The sequence below is a fragment of the Salvelinus namaycush genome, chromosome 11 (genome assembly GCF_016432855.1).
Source record: "Salvelinus namaycush isolate Seneca chromosome 11, SaNama_1.0, whole genome shotgun sequence".
Classification (NCBI taxonomy): domain Eukaryota; kingdom Metazoa; phylum Chordata; class Actinopteri; order Salmoniformes; family Salmonidae; genus Salvelinus; species Salvelinus namaycush.
In genome coordinates this window covers 41,718,839-41,746,338 of record NC_052317.1, presented here as the reverse complement: position 1 = coordinate 41,746,338, position 27,500 = coordinate 41,718,839, and the positions used below count along the sequence as shown (strand labels likewise).

Sequence of the window (27,500 nt, the reverse complement as noted above, 5' to 3'; positions counted from 1 at the left end):
AGAGAGAAGGAGGAGAGAGAAGAAGGGAGATAGAAGGAGGAGGGGAGAGAGTAGGAGGAGAGAAACGGAGGAGAGAGAAGAAGGGATATAGAAGGAGGAGGGGAGAGAGAAGGAGGAGAGAGAGAAGGAGGAGAGAAACGGAGGAGAGAGAAGAAGGGAGATAGAAGGAGGAGGGAGAGAGAAGGAGGAGAGAAACGGAGGAGAGAGAAGGGAGATAGAAGGAGGAGGGGAGAGAGAAGGAGGAGAGAAACGGAGGAGAGAGAAGAAGGGAGATAGAAGGAGGAGGGGAGAGAGTAGGAGGAGAGAAACGGAGGAGAGAGAAGAAGGGAGATAGAAGGAGGAGGGGAGAGAGAAGGAGAGAAACGGAGGAGAGAGAAGAAGGGAGATAGAAGGAGGAGGGGAGAGAGAAGGAGGAGAGAGAAGAAGGGATATAGAAGGAGGAGGGGAGAAGGAGGAGGGGAGAGAGAAGGAGGAGAGAAACGGAGGAGAGAGAAGAAGGGATATAGAAGGAGGAGGGGAGAGAGAAGGAGGAGAGAAACGGAGGAGAGAGAAGAAGGGAGATAGAAGGAGGAGGGGAGAGAGAAGGAGGAGAGAAACGGAGGAGAGAAGAAGGGATATAGAAGGAGGAGGGGAGAGAGAAGGAGGAGAGAAACGGAGGAGAGAGAAGAAGGGAGATAGAAGGAGGAGGGGAGAGAGTAGGAGGAGAGAAACGGAGGAGAGAGAAGAAGGGAGATAGAAGGAGGAGGGGAGAGAGAAGGAGGAGAGAAACGGAGGAGAGAGAAGAAGGGAGATAGAAGGAGGGGAGAGAGAAGGAGGAGAGAAACGGAGGAGAGAGAAGAAGGGAGATAGAAGGAGGAGGGGAGAGAGTAGGAGGAGAGAAACGGAGGAGGGGAGAGAGAAGGAGGAGAGAAACGGAGGAGAGAGAAGAAGGGATATAGAAGGAGGAGGGGAGAGAGAAGGAGGAGAGAAACGGAGGAGAGAAGAAGGGAGATAGAAGGAGGAGGGGAGAGAGAAGGAGGAGAGAAACGGAGGAGAAAGAAGAAGGGAGATAGAAGGAGGAGGGGAGAGAGTAGGAGGAGAGAAACGGAGGAGAGAGAAGAAGGGATATAAGGAAGAGGAGAGAAACGGAGGAGGGGAGAGAGAAGGAGGAGAGAAACGGAGGAGAGAGAAGAAGGGATATAGAAGGAGGAGGGGAGAGAGAAGGAGGAGAGAAACGGAGGAGAGAGAAGAAGGGAGATAGAAGGAGGAGGGGAGAGAGTAGGAGGAGAGAAACAGAGGAGAGAGAAGAAGGGAGATAGAAGGAGGAGGGGAGAGAGTAGGAGGAGAGAAACGGAGGAGGGGAGAGAGAAGGAGGAGAGAAACGGAGGAGAGAGAAGAAGGGATATAGAAGGAGGAGGGGAGAGAGAAGGAGGAGAGAAACGAAGGGAGATAGAAGGAGGAGGGGAGAGAGAAGGAGGAGAGAAACGGAGGAGAAAGAAGAAGGGAGATAGAAGGAGGAGGGGAGAGAGTAGGAGGAGAGAAACGGAGGAGAGAGAAGAAGGGATATAAGGAAGAGGAGAGAAACGGAGGAGGGGAGAGAGAAGGAGGAGAGAAACGGAGGAGAGAGAAGAAGGGATATAGAAGGAGGAGGGGAGAGAGAAGGAGGAGAGAAACGGAGGAGAGAGAAGAAGGGAGATAGAAGGAGGAGGGGAGAGAGTAGGAGGAGAGAAACAGAGGAGAGAGAAGAAGGGAGATAGAAGGAGGAGGGGAGAGAGTAGGAGGAGAGAAACGGAGGAGGGGAGAGAGAAGGAGGAGAGAAACGGAGGAGAGAGAAGAAGGGATATAGAAGGAGGAGGGGAGAGAGTAGGAGGAGAGAAACAGAGGAGAGAGAAGAAGGGAGATAGAAGGAGGAGGGGAGAGAGTAGGAGGAGAGAAACGGAGGAGGGGAGAGAGAAGGAGGAGAGAAACGGAGGAGAGAGAAGAAGGGATATAGAAGGAGGAGGGGAGAGAGAAGGAGGAGAGAGAAGAAGGGATATAAGGAAGAGGAGAGAAAAGGAGGAGGGGAGAGAGTAGGAGGAGAGAGAAAAAGGGAGATATAAGGAGGAGGGGAGAGAGTAGGAGGAGAGAGAAGAAGGGAGAGAGAAGGAGGGAGAGAGAAGAAGGGAGAGAAGGAGGGAGAGAGAAGGAGGAGGGGAGAGAGTATCACTCACATGTACTTCACTTTATTGTGTTTCTTTAATAGGGGTTCATTAATGTACATCACATTAATAGCAGCAGGACTTTACTGATAGTAACAGTAAGGCATGGTGGGTATAAAATGGTTGTAATGGCTATAGTAGATGATGTTGGGTGTCCGCAGAGCTGGCAGAGCCTGCTGGAGAGATGCGAGTGGGGGAGTGGAGAGGCGTGGCTGGCTCAGTGCTGGACCTGGCAGCTCTCACACCACAGATGGACCTCACAGGAGAGAGTGGACAGACCTGGTGTTGCTCTGTGTGTGGTGGCCAGACTGCCTGGGCTTGAACGGCAGGGCTGTAGTCCCACAATCACCATCGCTCCTCTTTCTCTCCCCCCCTGTCCCCATCTCTCACTCGTATCCTCTCCCTCTCTCTCCTTCTACCACCGGAAGAGCTACAGACCGCTGGATATCATGTAAGCATGACCTTAATGACTCTATTTAGTAAGTCGTACAATAGAGTCTGTCTTCTCCTTTTCGGTAACACTTTACTTGACACCCAGTGTCATAACACATTCATAACCATGTCATAACAGCTGACATAACTTTTTATTACCTGTCATAACACTGTCATGACACATATATTTACATCTGTTGTGACATGTATAGTGTTATTTTATGGCTGGTTATGACACCTACATAAGAGTGTCAAAATCCACATTTATTCAAATTTGTTTTCCCCCTGCCACGAAATGACCTTTTGTTTGAATGTTTGTTTCCCAACATCCTTTGTTGTTTTACAGTCCTGTTTTTTTTCCCTCCATCATATTTTAAATATCTTGTAGAAAATACACTTTATGACACACTGTCTAGAAGCATTATGACATCATAATCATATAAGCAAGACAGGCCTATTCATGAATTGATGATAAAAAAAGAATGTGGGGGATGTTTTGTTAGACTTCAGTGCGGCTTTTGACGTTATCGATCATAGTCTGCTGCTGGAAAAATGTATGTGTTATGGCTTTACACCCCCTGCTGCAATGTGGATAAAGAGTTACCTGTCTAACAGAACACAGAGGGTGTTCTTTAATGGAAGCCTCTCAAATATAATCCAGGTAGAATCAGGAATTCCCCAGGGCAGCTGTCTAGGCACCTTAGTTTAATTTTTTTTTTTTACTAACGACATGCCACTAGCTTTGAGTAAAGTCAGAGTGTCCATGTATGCCGATGACTCAACACTATACACATCAGCTACTGCAGCGACTGAAATGACTGCAACACTTAACAAAGAGCTGCAGTTATTTTCAGAAAGGGTGGTTAGGAAAATGTTAGTTCTAAATATTTCCAAAACTAAAAGCATTGTATTTGGGACAAATCATTCAATAAACCCTAAACCTCAACTAAATCTTGTAATGAATAATGTGGAAATTGAGCAAGTTGAGGTGACTTAACTGCTTGGAGTAACCCTGGATTGTAAACTGTCATGGTCAAAACATACAACAGTAGCTAAGATGGGGAGAAGTCTGTCCATAATAAAGCGCTGCTCTACCTTCTTAACAGCACTATCAACAAGACAGGTCCTACAGGCTTTACTGTTCAGTCATGTGGTCAGGTGCCACAAAAAAATGACTTAGGAAATTTACAATTGGCTTAGAACAGGGCAGCACAGCTGGTCTTTGGATGTAGACAGAGAGCAAACATTAATAATATGCATGTCAATGTCTCCTGGCTCAAAGTAGAAGAGAGATTGACTTCATCACTACTTTTATTTGTTAGAGGTATTGACATGTTGAATGTACCGAGCTGTCTGTTTAAACAACTAGCACACAGCTCAGACACCCATGCATACCCCACAAGACATGCCACCAGAGGTCTCTTCACAGTCCTCAAGTCCAGAACAGACTATGGGAGGTGCACAGTACTACATAGAGGCATGATAACATGGAGCTCTATTCCACACCAGGTAACTGATTTTTATTGAACCTTTATTTAACTAGGCAAGTAAGTTAAGAACAAATTATTATTTACAATGACGGCCTACCAAAAGGCAAAAGGCCTCCTGCGGGGACGGGGGCCTGGGATTAAAAATAAATCAATAAATACAATATAAATATAGGACAAAACACACATCACAACAAGAGAGACAACACTACATAAAGAGAGACCTAAGACAACAACACAGCAAGGCAGCAACAAACAACACAACATGGTAGCAGCACAACATGGTAGCAGCACAACATGGCAGCAGCACAAAACATGGTATAAACATTATTGGGCACAGTCAACAGCACAAAGGGCAAGAAAGTAGAGACAGCAATACATCACACAAAGCAGCCACAACTGTCAGTAAGAGTGTCCACGATTGAGTCTTTGAATGAAGAGATTGAGATAAAACTGTCCAGTTTGAGTGTTTGTTGCAGCTCGTTCCAGTCGCTAGCTGCAGCGAACTGAAAAGACGAGCGACCCAGGGATGTGTGTGCTTTGTGGACCTTTAACAGAATGTGACTGGCAGAACGGGTGTTGTATGTGGAGGATGAGGGCTGCAGTAGATATCTCTGAGGGCTGCAGTAGATATCTCCTGATGCAAGCAGTAGAATCAGATTTTAAAAAACAGATAAAAATACACCTTATGGAAGAACGGGGACTGTGAAGAGACACACACACACACACGATAACATACGCACTATACACACACATATCTTTAGTACTGTAGATATGTGGTAGTGGAGTAGGGGCCTGAGGGCACACACTTTTAGTGTGTTATGAATTCTGTTACGAATGTATTGTAATGTTTTTTTTAAATTGTAAAACTGCCTTAATTTAACTGGACCCCAGGAAGAGTAGCTGCAGCTTTGGCAGGAACTAGTGGGGATCCATACATCATTGTAGTAGTATTGATGGCTGTCAGCTCTATGACTTGATGGACTACATCATTGTAGTAGTATTGATGGCTGTCAGCTCTATGACTTGATGGACTACATCATTGTAGTAGTATTGATGGCTGTCAGCTCCATGACTTGATGGACTACATCATTGTAGTAGTATTGATGGCTGTCAGCTCTATGACTTGATGGACTACATCATTGTAGTAGTATTGATGGCTGTCAGCTCCATGACTTGATGGACTACATCATTGTAGTAGTATTGATGGCTGTCAGCCCTATGACTTGATGGACTACATCATTGTAGTAGTATTGATGGCTGTCAGCTCTATGACTTGAACTGTATGTCATTGTGAGCCATGTGAATGTATATGTTCAACGTTGTTTTATATGGTCATTTTCTGGGACAATAAACTTAAAACTACTGTAGAACCTGGGCAACTGGCTGCCCCGTTTGTAGCCCTGCGGAACAATTTCCAAAAATAAAAACAATTTAAAAAAGGTAACAGATCTGAAACATCTCCGCGGTCACTGTCCAATCACAGGAGTAGTGATTCAACATCTGATAGGCTGGGAGAGAATCCTCAACTAGGAATGTATTGGGTAACAATGGCATACACCTATCCAATCCAAATTCTGATCTACGTGTCTAAAGGTCCAGAGGTCATTTTCATTACGACGATGACGACGATGAAGATTCTACATATTATTATTAATAATATTACCTTGAACTCCAGCTCCATGGCGGTGACGGTCTCCCCCGTGGGCGGCTGGGTGAGTTTCTGGATGTGTGCGTACAGGTTGCGTGCGGGGACCTCAGTGAGGCCACAGGTGGCTGCCTCTAGCAGGGCCTCGTGGATGAAGACATATTGGTCCTCGGTCTGCACCATGTAGTTTCTCTGAGCTCTCATACACGTCACATGACCGTAGACATCCACTGACTTCTCATGCTTCATACGCTCCAGCATGGCCTCGATCACGATCAGGCAGCCTGTTCTACCCACGCCCGCACTGAGGGAGGAGAGAGGTTAACATTACACGATCAGGCAGCCTGTTCTACCCACGCCCGCACTGAGGGAGGAGAGAGGTTACCATTACACGATGAGGCAGCCTGTTCTACCCACGCCCGCACTGAGGGAGGAGAGAGGGGAAACATTTAGTTGGACCTATCTCAATTGAATTCAATACAACTTTATTAATCGTAGAGGGGCAACGTCAGGGTTATACAGTAATATCTAGGAGACTTTTCAAACATGTACCTCATCAACTTTTTTTCTGGCTGGTTTTACTGCAGTATTTTATTGATCTTCGATAAATACATGTCCCAAAAATATATCTCAGATATAGGACAGGCATTTCAGAACAAACTTGACGTAGATTTGTTTTGGGGACTACCTGTTGTTCCATGTAGTGAATCTGTTATTCATTGTGTTTGTATCGGTAGCAGTAAGGCCAAATGCAATGCTTTGGACACACCTACTCATTCAAGGGTTTTTCTTTATTTTTTACTATTTTCTACAATGTAGAATAATAGTGAAGACATCAAAACTATGAAATAACACATATGGAATCATGTTTTATATTTGAGATTCTTCAAATAGCCACCCTTTGCCTTAATGACAGTTTTGCACACACTTGGCATTCTCTCAACCAGCTTCATTAGGTAGTCACCTGGAATGCATTTCAATGAACAGGTGTGCCTTGTTAAAAGTTAATTTGTGGAATTTCTTTCCTTCCTAATGCGTTTTAGCCAATCAGTTGTGTTTTGACAACGTAAGGGTGGTAAAAGACTAAAGTCCATATTATGTCAAGAACAGCTCAAATAAGCAAAGAGAAACGACAGTCCATCATTACTTTAAGACATGAAGGTCAGTCAATACGGAAACATTTCAAGAACTTTTAAAGTTTCTTCAAGTGCAGTCGCAAAAACAGTATAGTTTACCTGCAGTGTACCACCATGGGCCCAGCGTCAGGGGGGTTGCAGGCTTTGACCCGTCGTAGGAAGGCCAGGATGGGGGTGGGGTACTCTGGTACCCCATGGTCCGGCCAGGCCATGAACTGGAACTGACGAATCTCACGCTTCTCACTGGAACCATTCTGTAGGAGAAAACCCGGAGAAAGTCAACGAAGGGAACGATATTGTTTATGGTGTTCATTATTGTGTGTGTGTGTGTGTGTGTGTTAATGAAGCATGTTCCAGATGGATAGCAGAGGGGTTAGACATGAAAGTGAAACCAACCAACCATCCCGCTGGTCTGAGAGGTGAGTTAGTAGAATGATAAGTTGTGATCGAGGGATGCAATGGAATGAAGAAGAATGAATGAAAAAGAGAATGAAACAGACAGGTGATTCCATACGCTAGGGATGGGGAGAGGGAGAGAGAAAAAGAGACAGAGAGAGACAGAGCGAGCGAGAGAGAGCTAGAGGGAGAGAAACAGAGATCGAGAGAGAGAAACAGAGATCGAGAGAGAGAGAAACAGGGATTGAGAGAGACAGACAGAGAGAGCGAGAGACAGAGAGAGAGAGAGAGACAGAGATTGAGTGAGAGAGAGAGACAGAGATCGAGTGAGAGAGACAGGCAGACAGAGAGAGACAGAGACAGAATGAGAGTCCCTTACCTTGTAGAGGGCGAAGGTGCGTACGCTGTAGGTAGCCAGCTCCACAGTATCCAACATGCTGACCTGTATCATACCATAGGTCTCTGTCCCTCTGACAGGCCAGTACTGGTCACACTTCACCTGGTAGAGGAGGAAGAACACAATCAGTCGGGTCCAGAGTTTCACCTGGTCTGGAACACCTCATGCTTCTCTAAATATCATACACTGGGGTTCCGGCAGCTTTCCTAGTCAGGTCATGTTGACCAGGGAAAACTCCTGGTCCAATGCACAACAATGAGGTACGCTGGTGAGAGGCATCGCAGTAACAGGCATCGCAGTAACAGACAATATTGCCCAATATCTCTCCAAATCCTCGTGGCATACCAGCTCCACTATCCCTCAATGGAACAGGCTGAACATTCCAGACAGACAAGCTGTGTTATTATCAACGAGCTAATAGCTGGTTGGATCATCAGCATCCGTCGTTTATGTTCGCTTCGGAGACCATTTGTGGAAAATGTCTGCTACCCACTACCCAGAATGCTGTTCTGGGTTATGACATAATGTAACGTGTTCCAAAATGGCACCCTATTTCTCTATATAGTGCACTACTACGACATAGGGTACAAGGTGCTGTCTGGGACGCGTCCAACGTTATGTCTCTAATTCATCCAGTCACGGTAGCCTAGAGGGAGACAGCAGGAGTGACCACCTGGACACATCAGTCTGTGGGACAAACCTTCCCCTCTACCAAGCCGGATGTTAGAGAGGTAACGGCTGAATGCTTGGGACCACAACTATATAACATGACAGATACACACAGACTAGACCTGACACAACATCTATCCACACCTGGGTTCCAATAGTGTTTATTTTCCTTTCCAATAATGAGTGCCAGACAGGAAGTGTTTGACGTTGGTTCCATTACGCCGGGCAAGTTGGCGTAAACAGATAACGCCCACCCTGTTGCTAGCTCCTAGCTCCTAGCTCCTAGCCAACACTGGAGTCTTTTGCAGATTCAACTTAAAAATATATATATTTTCAAATGTTAACCTTTATTTAACTAGTCTTATTTACAATGACGGCCTACACCGGCCAAACCCTCCCCAAACCCGGTCGATGCTGGGCCAATTGTGCTGGGCCAATTGCGCGCCGCCCTATGGGACTCCCAATCACGGCTGGTTGTGATACAGCCACTGTATATTTCAGCAATAAGGAACGAGGAGGTGTGGTATGTGGTTTTAAGCAGTAGAATCAGATTTAAAAACAGATACAATTACACCTTATGGAACAGCGGGGACTGTGAAGAGACAGGCACAGACACACGCTTATACATGATAAGATGTAGACTCTACACACACATGTACACATGGATTTTGTATTGTAGATATGTGATAGTAGAGTAGTCTGAGGGAACACACCGAATGTGTTGTGAAAAGTGTCATGTAATGTTTTGAATTGTATATAATCAAATTTATTTATATAGCCCTTCGTCAGCTGATATCTCAAAGTGCTGTACAGAAACCCAGCCTAAAACCCAGTACAGAAACCCAAACAGCAAGCAATGCAGGTGCTGCAGCCTTGGCAGGAACTAATGGGGATCCATAATAAACCCCAGGAAGAGTAGCTGCTGCCTTGGCAGGAACTAATGGGGATCCATAATAAACCCCAGGAAGAGTAGCTGCTGCCTTGGAAGGAACTAATGGGGATCCATAATAAACCCCAGGAAGAGTAGCTGCTGCCTTGGCAGGAACTAACGGGGATCCATAATAAACCCCAGGAAGAGTAGCTGCTTCCTTGGCCGGAACTAATGGGGATCCATAATAAACCCCAGGAAGAGTAGCTGCTGCCTTGGCAGGAACTAATGGGGATCCATAATAAACTCCAGGAAGAGTAGCTGCTTCCTTGGCCGGAACTAATGGGGATCCATAATAAACCCCAGGAAGAGTAGCTGCTGCCTTGGCAGGAACTAACGGGGATCCATAATAAACCCCAGGAAGAGTAGCTGCTGCCTTGGCAGGAACTAACGGGGATCCATAATAAACCCCAGGAAGAGTAGCTGCTGCCTTGGCAGGAACTAATGGGGATCCTTAATAAACCCCAGGAAGAGTAGCTGCTGCCTTGGCAGGAACTAATGGGGATCCATAATAAACCCCAGGAAGAGTAGCTGCTGCCTTGGCAGGAACTAATGGGGATCCATAATAAACCCCAGGAAGAGTAGCTGCTGCCTTGGCAGGAACTAATGGGGATCCATAATAATACAAATAAACCACGGCTAAGACCTGTTCTTACGCAATGTGGAGTACCTGGATACAGTCCTTAGCCGTGGTATATTGTCCATATACCACAAACCCCTGAGGTGCCTTATTGCTATTATAAACTGGTTACCAACGTAATTAGAGCAGTAAAAATACATGTTTTGTTATAATTGTAAATAAAGTCATACTTGACATAGCACATTCATAATGTATACTGTGTATGCTATTGTGTGGGGCGGCAGGTAGCTCAGTGAGTAGGAGCGTTGGGCCAGTAACCTAATCCCCGAGCTGACATGGTCAAAAATCCGTCGTTCTGCCCCTGAACAAGGCAGTTAACCCACTGTTCCCCCGGGCGTCGATGACGTGGATGTCAATTACGGCAGCCCCCCCCTGCACCTCTCTGATTGAGGGGTTGGGTTTAAATTCAGAAGACACATTTCAGTTGAATGCATTCAGTTGTACAACTGACTAGGTATTCCCCCTTTCCCCTATTGTATCCGTATCAGTTAACTACTATATACTACCTTCTAATTACCTACCTTATTGATATAGATACATGTACTGCAGTGTTGAGGGAGCGTAAGGATTTCACTGCATCTTTCATACCTGCTGTAGACTGTGTACGTGACGAACACAATTTGATTTGAAGCTCAATCAAGCTTGAAAGAAGAAAATTAAGCAATAAGACATGAGAACGCTGGGCTTGTTGTGTGATAACGGCTAAGGACTGTTTTAAAACCCGACGCGAAGCAGAGGAAACATATATATATATATACATATATACGGTTGAAGTCGGAAGTTTACATACACTTATGTTGGAGTCATTAAAACTCATTTTTCAACCACTCCACGAATATTCTTGTTAACAAGTCAATTTTCCAACAATTGTTTACAGACAGATTATTTCACTTATAATTCACTGTATCACAATTCCAGTGGGTCAGAGGTTTACATACACTAAGTTGACTGTGCCTTTAAACAGCTTGGAAAATTCCAGAAAATGATGTCATGGCGTTAGAAGCTTCTGATAGGCTAATTGACATCATTTGAGTCAATTGGAGGTGTACCTGTGGTTGTATTTCAAGGCCTACCTTCAAACAAGTCTGGTTCATCCTTGGCAGAAATTTTCAAACGCCTGAAGGTACCACGCATTCTGTCTCCTAGAGATGAACGTACTTTGGTGCGAAAAGTGCAAATCAATCCCAGAACAACAGCAAATGACCTTGTGAAGATGCTGGTGGAAACAGGTACAAAAGTATCTATATCCACAGTAAAACGAGTCCTATATCGATATAACCTGAAAGGCCGCTCAGCAAGGAAGAAGCCACTGCTCCAAAACCGCCATAAAAAAGCCAGACTACGGTTTGCAACTGCACATGGGGACAAAGATCGTATTTTTGGGAGAAATTACCTCCGGTCTGATGAAACAAAAATAGAACTGTTTGGCCATAATGACCATCTTTATGTTAGGAGGAAAAAGGGGGAGGCTTTCAAGCCGAAGAACACCATCCCAACCGTGAAGCACGGGGGTGGCAGCATCATGTTGTGGGGGTGCTTTGCTGCAGGAGGGACTGGTGCACTTCACAAAATAGATGGCTTCATGAGGATGGAAGATTATGTGGATAAATTGAGGCAACATTTCAAGACATCAGTTAGGAAGTTAAAGCTTGGTCGCAAATGGGTCTTCCAAATCGACAATGACCCCAAGCATACTTCCAAAGTTGTGGCAAAATGGCTTAAGGACAACAAAGTCAAGGTATTGGAGTGGCCATCACAAAGCCCTGACCTCAATCCCATAGCAAATTTGTGGGCAGAACTGAAAAAGCGTGTGCGAGCAAGGAGGCCTACAAACCTGACTCAGTTACACCAGCTCTGTCAGGAGGAATGGGCCAAAATTCACCCAACATATTGTGGGAAGCTTGTGGAAGGCTACCTGAAACGTTTGACCAAAGTTAAACAATTTAAAGGCAATGCTACCAAATACTAATTGAGTGTATGTAAACTTCTGACCCACTGGGAATGTGATTAAAGAAATAAAAGCTGAAATAAATCATTCTCTCTACTATTATTCTGACATTTCACATTCTTAAAATAAAGTGGTGATCCTAACTGACCTAAGACAGGGAATTTTTACTAGGATTAAACGCCAGGAAATGAGAAACTGAGTTTAAATGTAGTTGGCTAAGGTGTATGCAAACATCCGACTTCAACTAATACAGGTAATGAGTGGAGAACAGGAGGGCTTCTTAAAGAAAAACTAACAGGTCTGTGAGAGCCGGAATACTTACTGGTTGGTAGGTTATCAAATACTTATGTCATGCAATAAAATGCAAATTATTTACTTAAAAATCATACAATGTGATTTTCTGGATTTTTGTTTTAGATTCCGTCTCTCACAGTTGAAGTGTACCTATGATAAAAATTACAGACCTCTACATGCTTTGTAAGTAGGAAAACCTGCAAAATTGGCACTGTATCAAATACTTGTTCTCCCCCACTGTATATAAATAAATAAATAATGACATGATTTCATAAAAAAGTAAATTAGTTTTGTTTCATCCCTTCACCAGACATTCTGAACAATAGCCAGGTGTTATTTCTGAGATTCTGAAGTTGCTATCCAAACGTACTGGTCATCCATTCTACTGGCATGGTTGCTATCCAAACGTACTGGTCATCCATTCTACTGGCATGGTTGCTATCCAAACGGACTGGTCATCCATTCTACTGGCATGGTTGCTATCCAAACGGACTGGTCATCCATTCTACTGGCATGGTTGCTATCCAAACGGACTGGTCATCCATTCTACTGGCATGGTTGCTATCCAAACGGACTGGTCATCCATTCTACTGGCATGGTTGCTATCCAAACGGACTGGTCATCCATTCTACTGGCATGGTTGCTATCCAAACGGACTGGTCATCCATTCTACTGGCATGGTTGCTATCCAAACGGACTGGTCATCCATTCTACTGGCATGGTTGCTATCCAAACGGACTGGTCATCCATTCTACTGGCATGGTTGCTATCCAAACGGACTGGTCATCCATTCTACTGGCATGGTTGCTATCCAAACGGACTGGTCATCCATTCTACTGGCATGGTTGCTATCCAAACGGACTGGTCATCCATTCTACTGGCATGGTTGCTATCCAAACGGACTGGTCATCCATTCTACTGGCATGGTTGCTATCCAAACGGACTGGTCATCCATTCTACTGGCATGGTTGCTATCCAAACGGACTGGTCATCCATTCTACTGGCATGGTTGCTATCCAAACGGACTGGTCATCCATTCTACTGGCATGGTTGCTATCCAAACGGACTGGTCATCCATTCTACTGGCATGGTTGCTATCCAAACGGACTGGTCATCCATTCTACTGGCATGGTTGCTATCCAAACGGACTGGTCATCCATTCTACTGGCATGGTTGCTATCCAAACGGACTGGTCATCCATTCTACTGGCATGGTTGCTATCCAAACGGACTGGTCATCCATTCTACTGGCATGGTTGCTATCCAAACGGACTGGTCATCCATTCTACTGGCATGGTTGCTATCCAAACGGACTGGTCATCCATTCTACTGGCATGGTTGCTATCCAAAACGGACTGGTCATCCATTCTACTGGCATGGTTGCTATCCAAACGGACTGGTCATCCATTCTACTGGCATGGTTGCTATCCAAACGGACTGGTCATCCATTCTACTGGCATGGTTGCTATCCAAACGGACTGGTCATCCATTCTACTGGCATGGTTGCTATCCAAACGGACTGGTCATCCATTCTACTGGCATGGTTGCTATCCAAACGGACTGGTCATCCATTCTACTGGCATGGTTGCTATCCAAACGGACTGGTCATCCATTCTACTGGCATGGTTGCTATCCAAACGGACTGGTCATCCATTCTACTGGCATGGTTGCTATCCAAACGGACTGGTCATCCATTCTACTGGCATGGTTGCTATCCAAACGGACTGGTCATCCATTCTACTGGCATGGTTGCTATCCAAACGGACTGGTCATCCATTCTACTGGCATGGTTGCTATCCAAACGGACTGGTCATCCATTCTACTGGCATGGTTGCTATCCAAACGGACTGGTCATCCATTCTACTGGCATGGTTGCTATCCAAACGTACTGGTCATCCATTCTACTGGCATGGTTGCTATCCAAACGTACTGGTCATCCATTCTACTGGCATGGTTGCTATCCAAACGGACTGATCATCCATTCTACTGGCATGGTTGCTATCCAAACGGACTGGTAATCCATTCTACTACCCAGGGAATCTGGGTAATCGTGAATAACTCGTGAATAACTCCCCTGTTATCAATTCAGGATCCAAACAACACGTTTTATAAATACTAGTTAAACCCCAAGTCTGCTTTATACACCAAGAAATAACAGATTTAGAAGACCAGAAACAACCTCATCAGCTCCACTGACAGTCTGAAACAGTCCACATTATCTTCAATGTGCCATTCAGATCCAATCTTCTTCAGAGCATAGCGAGAACAGACAGACAGTGGGCCGCGCCCCCACTGGTAACCTGCTTTAGGTAGTGCACTACAACAGGGTTCCATTCGAGACGGGCGAATGCAGAGCATGTTGTTGTCACCAAACAGAAGGTCAAAGTCAATGGAAAGCCTGTTGAAAATGCCGACTTGTTAAAGGCTACTAGGATACGCTCTCTCATCGATTTGGGATACATGAAGAGGGACGGAAAGGGAAGGAGGGAGGGAGGAAGGGAGAGAGAGAGAGGAAGGGAGGAGGAAGCAACAGTACTGCTATCTTAACCAGACAGAAACTGTGTAGACAACAGGAGAGCTGACATTTGGATGCAGTACCAGATAAAAGAGGCATACCTTTTCTCCTATAAATACTCTCTCCTGTAAACGGACATTTCCCTGTCTCTCAGTTCAAACAGAGACCATTGTGTCTCTCAGTCTAAACAGAGACCATTGTGTCTCTCAGTCTAAACAGAGACCATTGTGTCTCTCAGTCTAAACAGAGACCATTGTGTGTCTCAGTCTAAACAGAGACCATTGTGTCTCTCAGTCTAAACAGATACCATTGTGTCTCTCAGTCTAAACAGAGACCATTGTGTCTCTCAGTTCAAACAGAGACTATTGTGTATCTCAGTCTAAACAGAGACCATTGTGTCTCTCAGTCTAAACAGAGACCATTGTGTCTCTCAGTCTAAACAGAGACCATTGTGTCTCTCAGTCTAAACAGAGACCATTGTGTCTCTCAGTCTAAACAGAGACCATTGTGTCTCTCAGTCTAAACAGAGACCATTGTGTCTCTCAGTCTAAACAGAGACCATTGTGTCTCTCAGTCTAAACAGAGACCATTGTGTCTCTCAGTCTAAACAGAGACCATTGTGTCTCTCAGTCTAAACAGAGACCATTGTGTCTCTCAGTCTAAACAGAGACCATTGTATCTCTCAGTTCAGAGGATGTAAACAACAATCCTGACACCTCTAGTCTCCATCTCTGTTCCCACACTGCCACAAACAGGCCCCGTCAGAGACACACGTCACCACACCCCCCCTAGTGTTTGAGTGACTGAAACCTCCTCTGTCAGACTCTGAGTCACACGGCTGCGGTTCTATCTGTCTGTTTTACATGTCCTCTGTCCTCTATTATCTCTGTCTGTTTTACATGTCCTCTATTATCTCTGTCTCTCATATCTTCTACCTGACATTCACCTCTACAGCCTCATTATCTGTCTCTGTCTGTTTTACATGTCCTCTATTATCTCTGTCTGTTTTACATGTCCTCTATTATCTCTGTCTCTCCTATCTTCTACCTGACATTCACCTCTACAGCCTCATTATCTGTCTCTGTCTGTTTTACATGTCCTCTATTATCTCTGTCTCTCCTATCTTCTACCTGACCTTCACCTCTACAGCCTCATTATCTGTCTCTGTCTGTTTTACATGTCCTCTATTATCTCTGTCTCTCCTATCTTCTACCTGACCTTCACCTCTACAGCCTCGTTATCTGTCTCTGTTTTACATGTCCTCTATTATCTCTGTCTGTTTTACATGTCCTCTATTATCTCTGTCTCTCCTATCTTCTACCTGACCTTCACCTCTACAGCCTCATTATCTGTCTCTGTTTTACATGTCCTCTATTATCTCTGTCTCTCCTATCTTCTACCTGACCTTCACCTCTACAGCCTCATTATCTGTCTCTGTTTTACATGTCCTCTATTATCGCTGTCTGTTTTACATGTCCTCTATTATCTCTGTCTCTCCTATCTTCTACCTGACCTTCACCTCTACAGCCTCGTTATCTGTCTCTGTTTTACATGTCCTCTATTATCTCTGTCTCTCCTATCTTCTACCTGACCTTCACCTCTACAGCCTCATTATCTGTCTCTGTTTTACATGTCCTCTATTATCTCTGTCTCTCCTATCTTCTACCTGACCTTCACCTCTACAGCCTCATTATCTGTCTCTGTTTTACATGTCCTCTATTATCTCTGTCTCTTCTATCTTCTACCTGACCTTCACCTCTACAGCCTCATTATCTGTCTCTGTTTTACATGTCCTCTATTATCTCTGTCTCTCCTATCTTCTACCTGACCTTCACCTCTACAGCCTCATTATGTGTCTCTGTCTGTTTTACATGTCCTCTATTATCTCTGTCTGTTTTACATGTCCTCTATTATCTCTGTCTCTCCTATCTTCTACCTGACATTCACCTCTACAGCCTCATTATCTGTCTCTGTTTTACATGTCCTCTATTATCTCTGTCTCTCCTATCTTCTACCTGACCTTCACCTCTACAGCCTCATTATCTGTCTCTGTCTGTTTTACATGTCCTCTATTATCTCTGTCTCTCCTATCTTCTACCTGACCTTCACCTCTACAGCCTCGTTATCTGTCTCTGTTTTACATGTCCTCTATTATCTCTGTCTGTTTTACATGTCCTCTATTATCTCTGTCTCTCCTATCTTCTACCTGACCTTCACCTCTACAGCCTCGTTATCTGTCTCTGTTTTACATGTCCTCTATTATCTCTGTCTCTCCTATCTTCTACCTGACCTTCACCTCTACAGCCTCGTTATCTGTCTCTGTTTTACATGTCCTCTATTATCTCTGTCTCTCCTATCTTCTACCTGACCTTCACCTCTACAGCCTCGTTATCTGTCTCTGTTTTACATGTCCTCTATTATCTCTGTCTGTTTTACATGTCCTCTATTATCTCTGTCTGTTTTACATGTCCTCTATTATCTCTGTCTGTTTTACATGTCCTCTATTATCTCTGTCTGTTTTACATGTCCTCTATTATCTCTGTCTGTTTTACATGTCCTCTATTATCTCTGTCTGTTTTACATGTCCTCTATTATCTCTGTCTCTCCTATCTTCTACCTGACCTTCACCTCTACAGCCTCGTTATCTGTCTCTGTTTTACATGTCCTCTATCTCTGTCTCTCCTATCTTCTACCTGACCTTCACCTCTACAGCCTCGTTATCTGTCTCTGTTTTACATGTCCTCTATTATCTCTGTCTCTCCTATCTTCTACCTGACCTTCACCTCTACAGCCTCATTATCTGTCTCTGTTTTACATGTCCTCTATTATCTCTGTCTGTTTTACATGTCCTCTATTATCTCTGTCTCTCCTATCTTCTACCTGACCTTCACCTCTACAGCCTCGTTATCTGTCTCTGTTTTACATGTCCTCTATTATCTCTGTCTCTCCTATCTTCTACCTGACCTTCACCTCTACAGCCTCGTTATCTGTCTCTGTTTTACATGTCCTCTATTATCTCTGTCTGTTTTACATGTCCTCTATTATCTCTGTCTCTCCTATCTTCTACCTGACCTTCACCTCTACAGCCTCATTATCTGTCTCTGTCTGTTTTACATGTCCTCTATTATCTCTGTCTCTCCTATCTTCTACCTGACCTTCACCTCTACAGCCTCATTATCTGTCTCTGTCTGTTTTACATGTCCTCTATTATCTCTGTCTCTCCTATCTTCTACCTGACATTCACCTCTACAGCCTCATTATCTGTCTCTGTTTTACATGTCCTCTATTATCTCTGTCTCTCCTATCTTCTACCTGACATTCACCTCTACAGCCTCATTATCTGTCTCTGTCTGGAAGCATCTCTCCATCTCTCCCCTGCACAGGCACAGAACAGGAGTAATGTTCTTTCTACGGCATCATAGCTGATGCAGGCCAGCAGGGTGTATGTCAGGACTGTGTCTGAGACAGGGGGTAGGGTATCTCTGTCATAGCTGACGCAGGCCAGCAGGGTGTATGTCAGGACTGTGTCTGAGACAGGGGGTAGGGTATCTCTGTCATAGCTGACGCAGGCCAGCAGGGTGTATGTCAGGACTGTGTCTGAGACAGGGGGTAGGGTATCTCTGTCATAGCTGACGCAGGCCAGCAGGGTGTATGTCAGGACTGTGTCTGAGACAGGGGGTAGGGTATCTCTGTCATAGCTGACGCAGGCCAGCAGGGTATATGTCAGGACTGTGTCTGAGACAGGGGGTAGGGTATCTCTGTCATAGCTGACGCAGGCCAGCAGGGTGTATGTCAGGACTGTGTCTGAGACAGGGGGTAGGGTATCTCTGTCATAGCTGATGCAGGCCAGCAGGGTGTATGTCAGGACTGTGTCTGAGACAAGGGGTAGGGTATCTCTGTCATAGCTGATGCAGGCCAGCAGGGTGTATGTCAGGACTGTGTTTGAGACAGGGGGTAGGGTATCTCTGTCATAGCTGATGCAGGCCAGCAGGGTGTATGTCAGGACTGTGTCTGTAGGGTATCTCTGTCATAGCTGACGCATGGTAACAATAAATATAATCAGATGGCCTTAGAACTCTGGTCCAAGAAGAGCAGACGGGACTTTGTTGACTACAGGACTGTCATGTGATCTGGGCCAGGTCAAGGTCAGGGTATTATATAGGAAGTCCAAGGAGTCAGGAAGTCCAAGGAGTCAGGATGTCCCTGCTCTGTCATCATTATGTAAAGCATGGCAGTATGGGGGGGGGGGGGGGGTTGTTAGGACTGACAGCGGGTGGAGCAGTCCAAAGGCCTGAGAAGTGACTCATAGATCAGGTCTTCAAAGTAAGACAAACAATGGACAACAACAATAACAAGACAGCTATCTGGTTACAGAAGTACAGCAAGAGGGACGTCACCTGAAAGTGATGGTTGTACCAGTGAGACCTGCGGTATGTACAGTACACGTGGTCAGAGTCATTGTACTCACACGTGACTTCTCCTCCAGTCGTGTCATCATGACGATAGTGTGAGCCCTCTGCTCCCACACCATCCTCCAGAAGTCGCTGAGGGTCTCGGGAAGCGGGCCCTGCGTAGCGATGTAGGCATTCTGTTTCCTGTAGCCGTCTATGTAGTTGGCGTTGATGTAGTCGCTACCAGGAACAGCTGAGGGAGAGGGCATGGAGGGAGGGGATGGGTATGGGGAGAGGGCATTGGGAGAGGACATGGAGGGAGGGGAGAGGGCATGGAGGGAGGGGAGAGGGCATTGGGAGAGAACATGGAGGGAGGGGAGAGGGTATGGAGGGAGGGGAGAGGGCATGGGGAGAGGGCATTGGGAGAGGACATTGGGAGAGGACATGGAGGGAGGGGAGAGGGCATGGAGGGAGGGGAGAGGGCATGGAGGGAAGGGAGAGGGCATGGAGGAAGGGGAGAGGGCATGGAGGGAGGGGAGAGGGCATGGGGAGAGGGGAGAGGTTATGGAGGGAGGGGAGAGGGCATGGAGGGAGGGGAGAGGGCATGGAGGGAAGGGAGAGGGCATGGAGGAAGGGGAGAGGGCATGGAGGGAGGGGAGAGGGCATGGAGGGAGGGGAGAGGGCATTGGGAGAGGACATGGAGGGAGGGGAGAGGGTATGGAGGGAGGGGAGAGGGCATGGGGAGAGGGCATTGGGAGAGGACATGGAGGGAGGGGAGAGGGCATGGAGGGAGGGGAGAGGGCATGGAGGGAAGGGAGAGGGCATGGAGGAAGGGGAGAGGGCATGGAGGGAGGGGAGAGGGCATGGGGAGAGGTTATGGAGGAAGGGGAGAGGGCATGGAGGGAGGGGAGAGGGCATGGAGGGAAGGGAGAGGGCATGGAGGAAGGGGAGAGGGCATGGGGAGAGGGGAGAGGTTATGGAGGGAGGGGAGAGGGCATGGAAAGAGGGCATGGAGGAAGGGGAGAGGGCATGGGGAGAGGGTATGGAGGGAGGGGAGAGGGCATGGAAAGAGGGGAGAGGGCATGGGGAGAGGGCATGGAAAGAGGGGAGAGGGCATGGGGAGAGGGCATGGAAAGAGGGGAGAGGGCATGGAGGAAGGGGAGAGGGCATGGGGAGAGGGGAGAGGGCATGGAAAGAAGGGAGAGGGGAGAGGGTATGGAGGGAGGGGAGAGGGCATGGAAAGAGGGGAGAGGGCATGGAAAGAGGGGAGAGGGCATGGAGGGATGGGAGAGGGTATGGGGAGAGGGTATGGGGAGAGGGTATGGAGGGAGGGGAGAGACCATGGGGAGAGGGTATGGAGGGAGGGGAGAGGGTAGGGAGGGAGGGGAGAGGGTAGGGGGAGAGGGTATGGAGGAAGGGGAGAGGGCATGGGGAGAGGGCATGGGGAGAGGGTATGGGGAGAGGGCATGGGGAGAGGGTATGGAGGGAGGGGAGAGACCATGGGGAGAGGGTATGGGGAGAGGGTATGGAGGGAGGGGAGAGACCATGGGGAGAGGGTATGGAGGGAGGGGAGAGACCATGGGGAGAGGGTATGGGGAGAGGGTATGGAGGGAGGGGAGAGACCATGGGGAGAGGGTATGGGGAGAGGGTATGGAGGGAGGGGATAGACCATGGGGAGAGGGTATGGAGGGAGGGGAGAGGGCATGGGGAGAGGGTATGGAGGGAGGGGAGAGGGTATGGGGAGAGGGTATGGAGGGAGGAGAGAGACCATGGGGAGAGGGTATGGAGGGAGGGGAGAGACCATGGGGAGAGGGTATGGAGGGAGGGGAGAGGGCATGGGGAGAGGGCATGGGAGAGGGCATGGGGAGAGGGCATGGGGAGAGGGCATGGGGAGAGGGCATGGGGAGAGGGCATGGGGAGAGGGCATGGGGAGAGGGTATGGAGGGAGGGGAGAGACCATGGGGAGAGGGTATGGAGGGAGGGGAGAGGGTAGGGAGGGAGGGGAGAGGGTATGGGAGAGGGTATGGAGGGAGGGGGAGAGGGTATGGGGAGAGGGTATGGAGGGAGGAGAGAGACCATGGGGAGAGGGTATGGAGGGAGGGGAGAGACCATGGGGAGAGGGTATGGAGGGAGGGGAGAGGGCATGGGGAGAGGGCATGGGGAGAGGGTATGGGGAGAGGGCATGGGGAGAGGGCATGGGGAGAGGGCATGGGGAGAGGGTATGGGGAGAGGGTATGGAGGGAGGGGAGAGACCATGGGGAGAGGGTATGGAGGGAGGGGAGAGGTAGGGAGGGAGGGGAGAGGTATGGGGAGAGGGCATGGAGGAAGGGGAGAGGGCATAGGAGGGCATGGGGGAGAGGGGAGAGGGCATGGGGAGAGGGCATGGGGAGGGGGTATGGAGGAAGGGGAGAGGGCATGGGGAGAGGGTATGGGGAGAGGGTATGGAGGGAGGGGAGAGGGTAGGGAGGAGGGGAGGGGTAGGGAGGGAGGGGAGAGGGTAGGGAGGGAGGGAGAGACCAGGGGAGAGGGTATGGAGGGAGGGGAGAGGGTATGGGGAGAGGGTATGGAGGGAGGGGAGAGGGCATGGGGAGAGGGGAGGAGAGGGCATGGGGAGGGGGTATGGGGAGAGGGCATGGGGAGAGGGCATGGAGAGAAGGGGAGAGGGGAGAGGGCATGGAGGAAGGGGAGAGGGCATGGGGAGAGGGTATGGGGAGAGGGGGAAGGGAGAGGGCATGGGGGGAAGGGAGAGGGCATGAGATACAGAATAATAGAGATACCGTATCTCCAGAGAAGTTGAGGTGACTGAGTGGCTGTTGGAGCCAAGTCTCAAATCACCAAGCTTCAAACACTGACGATATACAGTATGTACCTTTTACTACAGGGGTGAATGAATGATGACATGTTATACAGCTGTCGGAGTCTGACAGTGAGTCAATGGTGTCTGAAAAGTGTATTGAGAAGTTATAAACGAAGCTGAGGAGCTACTCACCATCGACAGACGTCAGGACGACTCTGGAGTGGTCATATGAGATGACATTAGCATAACGGTTCTTTGGTTTGTTCACCTCCATGTTGGAATTCTCCCAGGTGAACTGCTGGGCAGGATCTATGGACTGATGGAGAGGAGAGGAGAGGAGAGAGAGGAAGGGAAAGAGGGAGGGAGGAAGAGAGCGTAAAGAAAGAGAGATTGAGATGACATGGAGAGAGATCGAGATGGAGATAGACAGAGAGAGAGATGGAGATGGACAGAGAGAGAGATGGACAGAGAGAAAGAGAGATGGACAGAGAGAGAGATGGAGATGGACAGAGATGGACAGAGAGAGAGATGGACAGAGAGAGAGAGATGGAGATGGACAGAGATGGAGATGGACAGAGATGGAGATGGACAGAGAGAGAGAGATGGAGATGGACAGAGAGAGAGAGATGGACAGAGATGGAGATGGACAGAGAGAGAGAGATGGAGATGGACAGAGAGAGAGAGATGGACAGAGAGAGAGAGATGGAGATGGACAGAGAGAGAGAGATGGACAGAGAGAGAGAGATGGAGATGGACAGAGAGAGAGAGAGATGGACAGAGACATTAAGTCCTCAGGCTATAACAGACGGTAGGTTGTACATCACCAGTCATTAACAAGTGTGTATTCCAACATAAATAAAGGCTTACAGGCAGTCAAGCTACAGGCTCCTCAGCCACTCCCCTTGAATTACTACCGCTGCTGACTTCACAGTAAGTAAAAATACATCAATTAATAAAGAAAACTTCTTTAACCTTCTCTTTCTCTCTTGCTGTCGCACCTCTTTCTCTGTCTCTATCTCTCTCCATCTACCCTTTCCCCCCACCCTCTGTTGCTCTCCTCCCACCCCCTATTGATGTCGGGTGATACAGCGACAGCCTCTTCCCCCCCCCCCCCCCGCCGCTCCTCGCCGCTCGATAATGTCACACAGTCGCTCGTTGTTGTGCATTGATCCAACAGGCTCACACCGGCACCATGTCCATCAATCACTCAGCTGTTCACCTTCCCTCCGACCCCGGGTTAGCACTAACACACTGCTCTTTGTAACCTACTGCATCAGTTAATTTGTCTTACTATAAAGACCTGTCTATTACCTTCCCATAGTTGAATTACCATTAAAGGCACTTCTGTTTAAGTGGCCCAGAGACATTACCATGAGGTCTAATCTGTTACTCACAACTCAAATTGAAGGAGGGTCTTTCTAGGATGTGGTTGCAAAATATTAGTGTGAAAAAAAAAGAAAAAAGTGACACATATTTCATGTCAATCAGACCGAACAGGAGATTCTAATTGAGATTCTAATTTAGATTCTAATTGAGATTCTAATTTAGATTCTAATTGAGATTCTAATTTAGATAGTTCATCCAGGCTGTATCACAACCGGCCGTGATTGGGAGTCCCATAGGGCGGCGCGCAATTGGCCCAGCGTCGTCCGGGTTAGGGCCGGGATAGGCCGTCGTTGTAAATAAGAATTTGTCTTATTTGACTTGCCTTGTTAAATAAAGGTTCAATAAAACACCATTTAAATTCAGGAATTAAAAATACTATTCTGGGAATAGTAGAAGGTACACTCTGATTCCTGGAGAGTTGGACACCATAGAAGTGTTTCTGACAGAATCAGGAATGAATTCTTTCTATAAATAATAATCAGGATATGGGTCTTTCTATAAATAATAATCAGGATACGGGTCTTTCTATAAATAATAATCAGGATATGGGTCTTTCTATAAATAATAATCAGGATATGGGTCTTTGGTCTATAAATAATAATCAGGATACGGGTCTTTCTTAAATAATAATCAGGATATGGGTCTTTCTATAATAATAATCAGGATACGGGTCTCTATAAATAATAATCAGGATATGCGGTCTCTTTCTATAAATAATAATCAGGATAGGTCTTTCTATAAATAATAATCAGGATACGGGTCTTTCTATAAATAATAATCAGGATATGGGTCTTTCTATAAATAATAATCAGGATACGGGTCTTTCTATAAATAATAATCAGGATATGGGTCTTTCTATAAATAATAATCAGGATATGGGTCTTTCTATAAATAATAATCAGGATACGGGTCTTTCTATAAATAATAATCAGGATATGGGTCTTTCTATAAATAAAGAATCAGGATACAGGTCTTTCTATAAATAATAATCAGGATACAGGTCTTTCTATAAATAAAGAATCAGGATACGGGTCTTTCTATAAATAAAGAATCAGGATATGGGTCTTTCTATAAATAAAGAATCAGGATACGGGTCTTTCTATAAATAAAGAATCAGGATATGGGTCTTTCTATAAATAAAGAATCAGGATATGGGTCTTTCTATAAATAATAATCAGGATATGGGTCTTTCTATAAATAAAGAATCAGGATACGGGTCTTTCTATAAATAAAGAATCAGGATACAGGTCTTTCTATAAATAAAGGATCAGGATATGGGTCTTTCTATAAATAAAGAATCAGGATATGGGTCTTTCTATAAAGAATCAGGATACGGGTCTTTCTATAAATAAAGGGGCCAATGTGTGACATTGAGATGAATGATTTGAAATTTGAATGATTTGAGTACTTATAGGAATATATGCAAATTGACCGATAACTCCACCTATACAACAACACAGGTCTAGGCCTATACAACAACACAGGTCTAGGACTATACATCCTATACAACAACACAGGTCTAAGGACTATACATCCTATACAACAACACAGGTCTAAGGACTATACATCCTATACAACAACACAGGTCTAGGACTATACATCCTATTCAAACAACACAGGTCTAGGACTATACATCCTATTCAAACAACACAGGTCTAGGACTATACATCCTATTCAAACAACACAGGTCTAGGACTATACATCCTATACAACAACACAGGTCTAGGACTATACATCCTATACAACAACACAGGTCTAGGACTATACATCCTATACAACAACACAGGTCTAGGACATACATCCTATACAACAACACAGGTCTAGGACTATACATCCTACAACAACACAGGTCAGGACTATACATCCAATACAACAACACAGGTCTAGGACTTACATCCTATACAACAACACAGGTCTAGGACTAAACATCCTATACAACAACACAGGTCTAGGACTATACACCTACAACAACACAGGTCTAGGACTATACATCCTATACAACAACACAGGTCTAGGACTATACATCCTATACAACAACACAGGTCTAGGACTATACATCCTATACAAAACACAGGTCTAGACTAACATCCTATACAACAACACAGGTCTAGGACTATACATCCAATACAACAACACAGGTCTAGGACTATACATCCTATACAACAACACAGGTCTAGGACTATACATCCTATACAAACAACACAGGTCTAGGACTATACATCCGATACAAAACACAGGTTAGGACTATACATCCTATACAACAAACACAGGTCTAGGACTACACATCCTATACAACACAGGTCTAGGACTATACATCCTATACAACAACACAGGTCCAGGACTATACATCCTATACAACAACACAGGTCCAGGACTATACATCCTATACAACAACACAGGTCTAGGACTATACATCCTATACAACAACACAGGTCTAAGGACTATACATCCTCGGACTATACTGCACAAAAAATCCCCACAAAAACCGTCTGTAGCGTCTGAACGGGTTTGGCCTACTAAACTATTACTGACCCTTCTATGGAAAGATGAGACTCATGAACAGAACAGTGTCTTCCGTTTTGCTCTACGACCCCCACAAGCGTCTTGGGACTCGTCTGAAGTCGTAACAGCTGATCTACCAAACTTCTGTCTGTAGCGTCCAAACAGTTACTCACTGATATGACCTCTCTGTGTAAAGGTGAGATTCTCACCTACATGTCGTTTTGCTCTGGGACACTCACAGGTCTCACTACACTGGTCTGAAAGTCCCCCAACACCAGTCGAAAAAATTAAGTATATATGGAGACAGTTTAGTGCCAAATGCATTATTATTAAAAACTATATTGATGATAGTATTGATTTAGGTTTTTAAGTGCACTACATAACCAAAAGTATGTGGACACCTGCTCGTCGAACATCTCATTCCAAAATCCTGGGCATTAATATGGAGTTGGTCCCTACTTTGCTGCTATAACAGCCTCCACTCTTCTGGGAAGGCTTTCCACTAGATGTTGGAACATTGCTGAGGGCCTTTTTCCATTCAGCCACAAGAGCATTAGTGAAGTCGGGCACTGATGTTGGGCGATTAAGCCTGGTTCGCAGTCAGCATTCCAATTCATCCTAAAGGTGTTCGATGGGGTTGAGGTCAGAGCTCTGTGCAGGCCAGTCAAGTTCTTCCACACCAATCTCGACAAACCATTTCTGTACAGGGGCATCGTCATGCTGAAACAGGAAAGGGTCTCCTCAAACTGTTGCCACCAAGTTGGAAGCACAGAATCGTCTAGAATGTCATTGTATGCTGTAGCGTTAAGATTTCCCTTCACTGGAACTATGGGGCCCGAACCCTGAAAAACAGCCCCAGACCATTATTCCTCATCCACCAAACTTTACAGTTGGCACTACACATTGGGGCAGGTAATGTTCTCCTTGCATCCGCCAAACCCAGATTCGTCCGTCGGACTGCCAGATGGAGAAGCGTGATTCATCACTCCAGAGAACACGTTTCCACTGCTCCAGATTCCAGGTCTCCACCACTCCAGCTGACGCTTGGCATTGCGCATGGTGATCTTAGGGCTGTGTGCGGCTACTCAACCAAGGAAACCCATTTCATGAAGCTCCCGACGAACAGTTCTTGTGCTGATGTTGCTTCGAGGCAGTTTGGAACTCGGTAGTGAGTGTTGCAACCGAGGACAGATGATTTTTACCTGCTACATGCTTCAGCACTCGGCGGTCCCGTTCTGTGAGCTTGTGTGGCCTTCCACTTTGCGGCTGAGCCGTTGTTGCTCCTAGACGTTTCCACTTCACAATAACAGCACTTACAGTTGACCGGGGCAGCTCTAGCAGGGCAGAAATTTGACGTACTGACTTGTTGGAAAATGTGGCATCCTCTGACGGTGCCACATTGAAAGTCACTGAGCTCTTCAGTAAGGACCATTTAAATAACCAATGTTTGTCTATGGAGATCGCATGGTTGTGTGCTCGATTGTATACACCGGTCAGCAACGGGTGTGGCTGAAATAGCCAAATCCACAAATTTGAAGGGGTGTCCACATACTTTTGTATATACTGTATATATATTGTATCAAGGTAAGGTGACTCTTTCAGTTAGAAAGGATGTGTGCCCATGAAAACTGTTTTCACCCCGTAACATAAAAGGAGAAAGGAAATGTTACATAGTTACACTGTATTTCTGAGATCTCAATACCATAAACTGTCCAACAGCTTGATCCAGGATTCTTACAGGGTTCAATGTCTAATTTA

The 27,500-nt window shown here is 46.2% G+C and overlaps 1 protein-coding gene across 1 annotated transcript in view; it reads right to left on the bottom strand.

The window, feature by feature from the left end:
- LOC120055420 (receptor-type tyrosine-protein phosphatase F-like) overlaps positions 1–27,500 on the bottom strand; it is a 218,477-nt gene that overhangs the window by 8,142 nt on the left and 182,835 nt on the right. Inside the window, exons 21-26 of the mRNA XM_039003282.1 lie at positions 27,102–27,127; positions 22,047–22,170; positions 19,135–19,310; positions 7,656–7,775; positions 6,980–7,134; positions 5,763–6,048 (exon numbers count right to left, since the gene is read on the bottom strand). Of these exons, the coding sequence (XP_038859210.1) occupies positions 5,763–6,048; positions 6,980–7,134; positions 7,656–7,775; positions 19,135–19,310; positions 22,047–22,170; positions 27,102–27,127 (887 nt within the window). The remainder of the gene's footprint in view (positions 1–5,762; positions 6,049–6,979; positions 7,135–7,655; positions 7,776–19,134; positions 19,311–22,046; positions 22,171–27,101; positions 27,128–27,500) is intronic.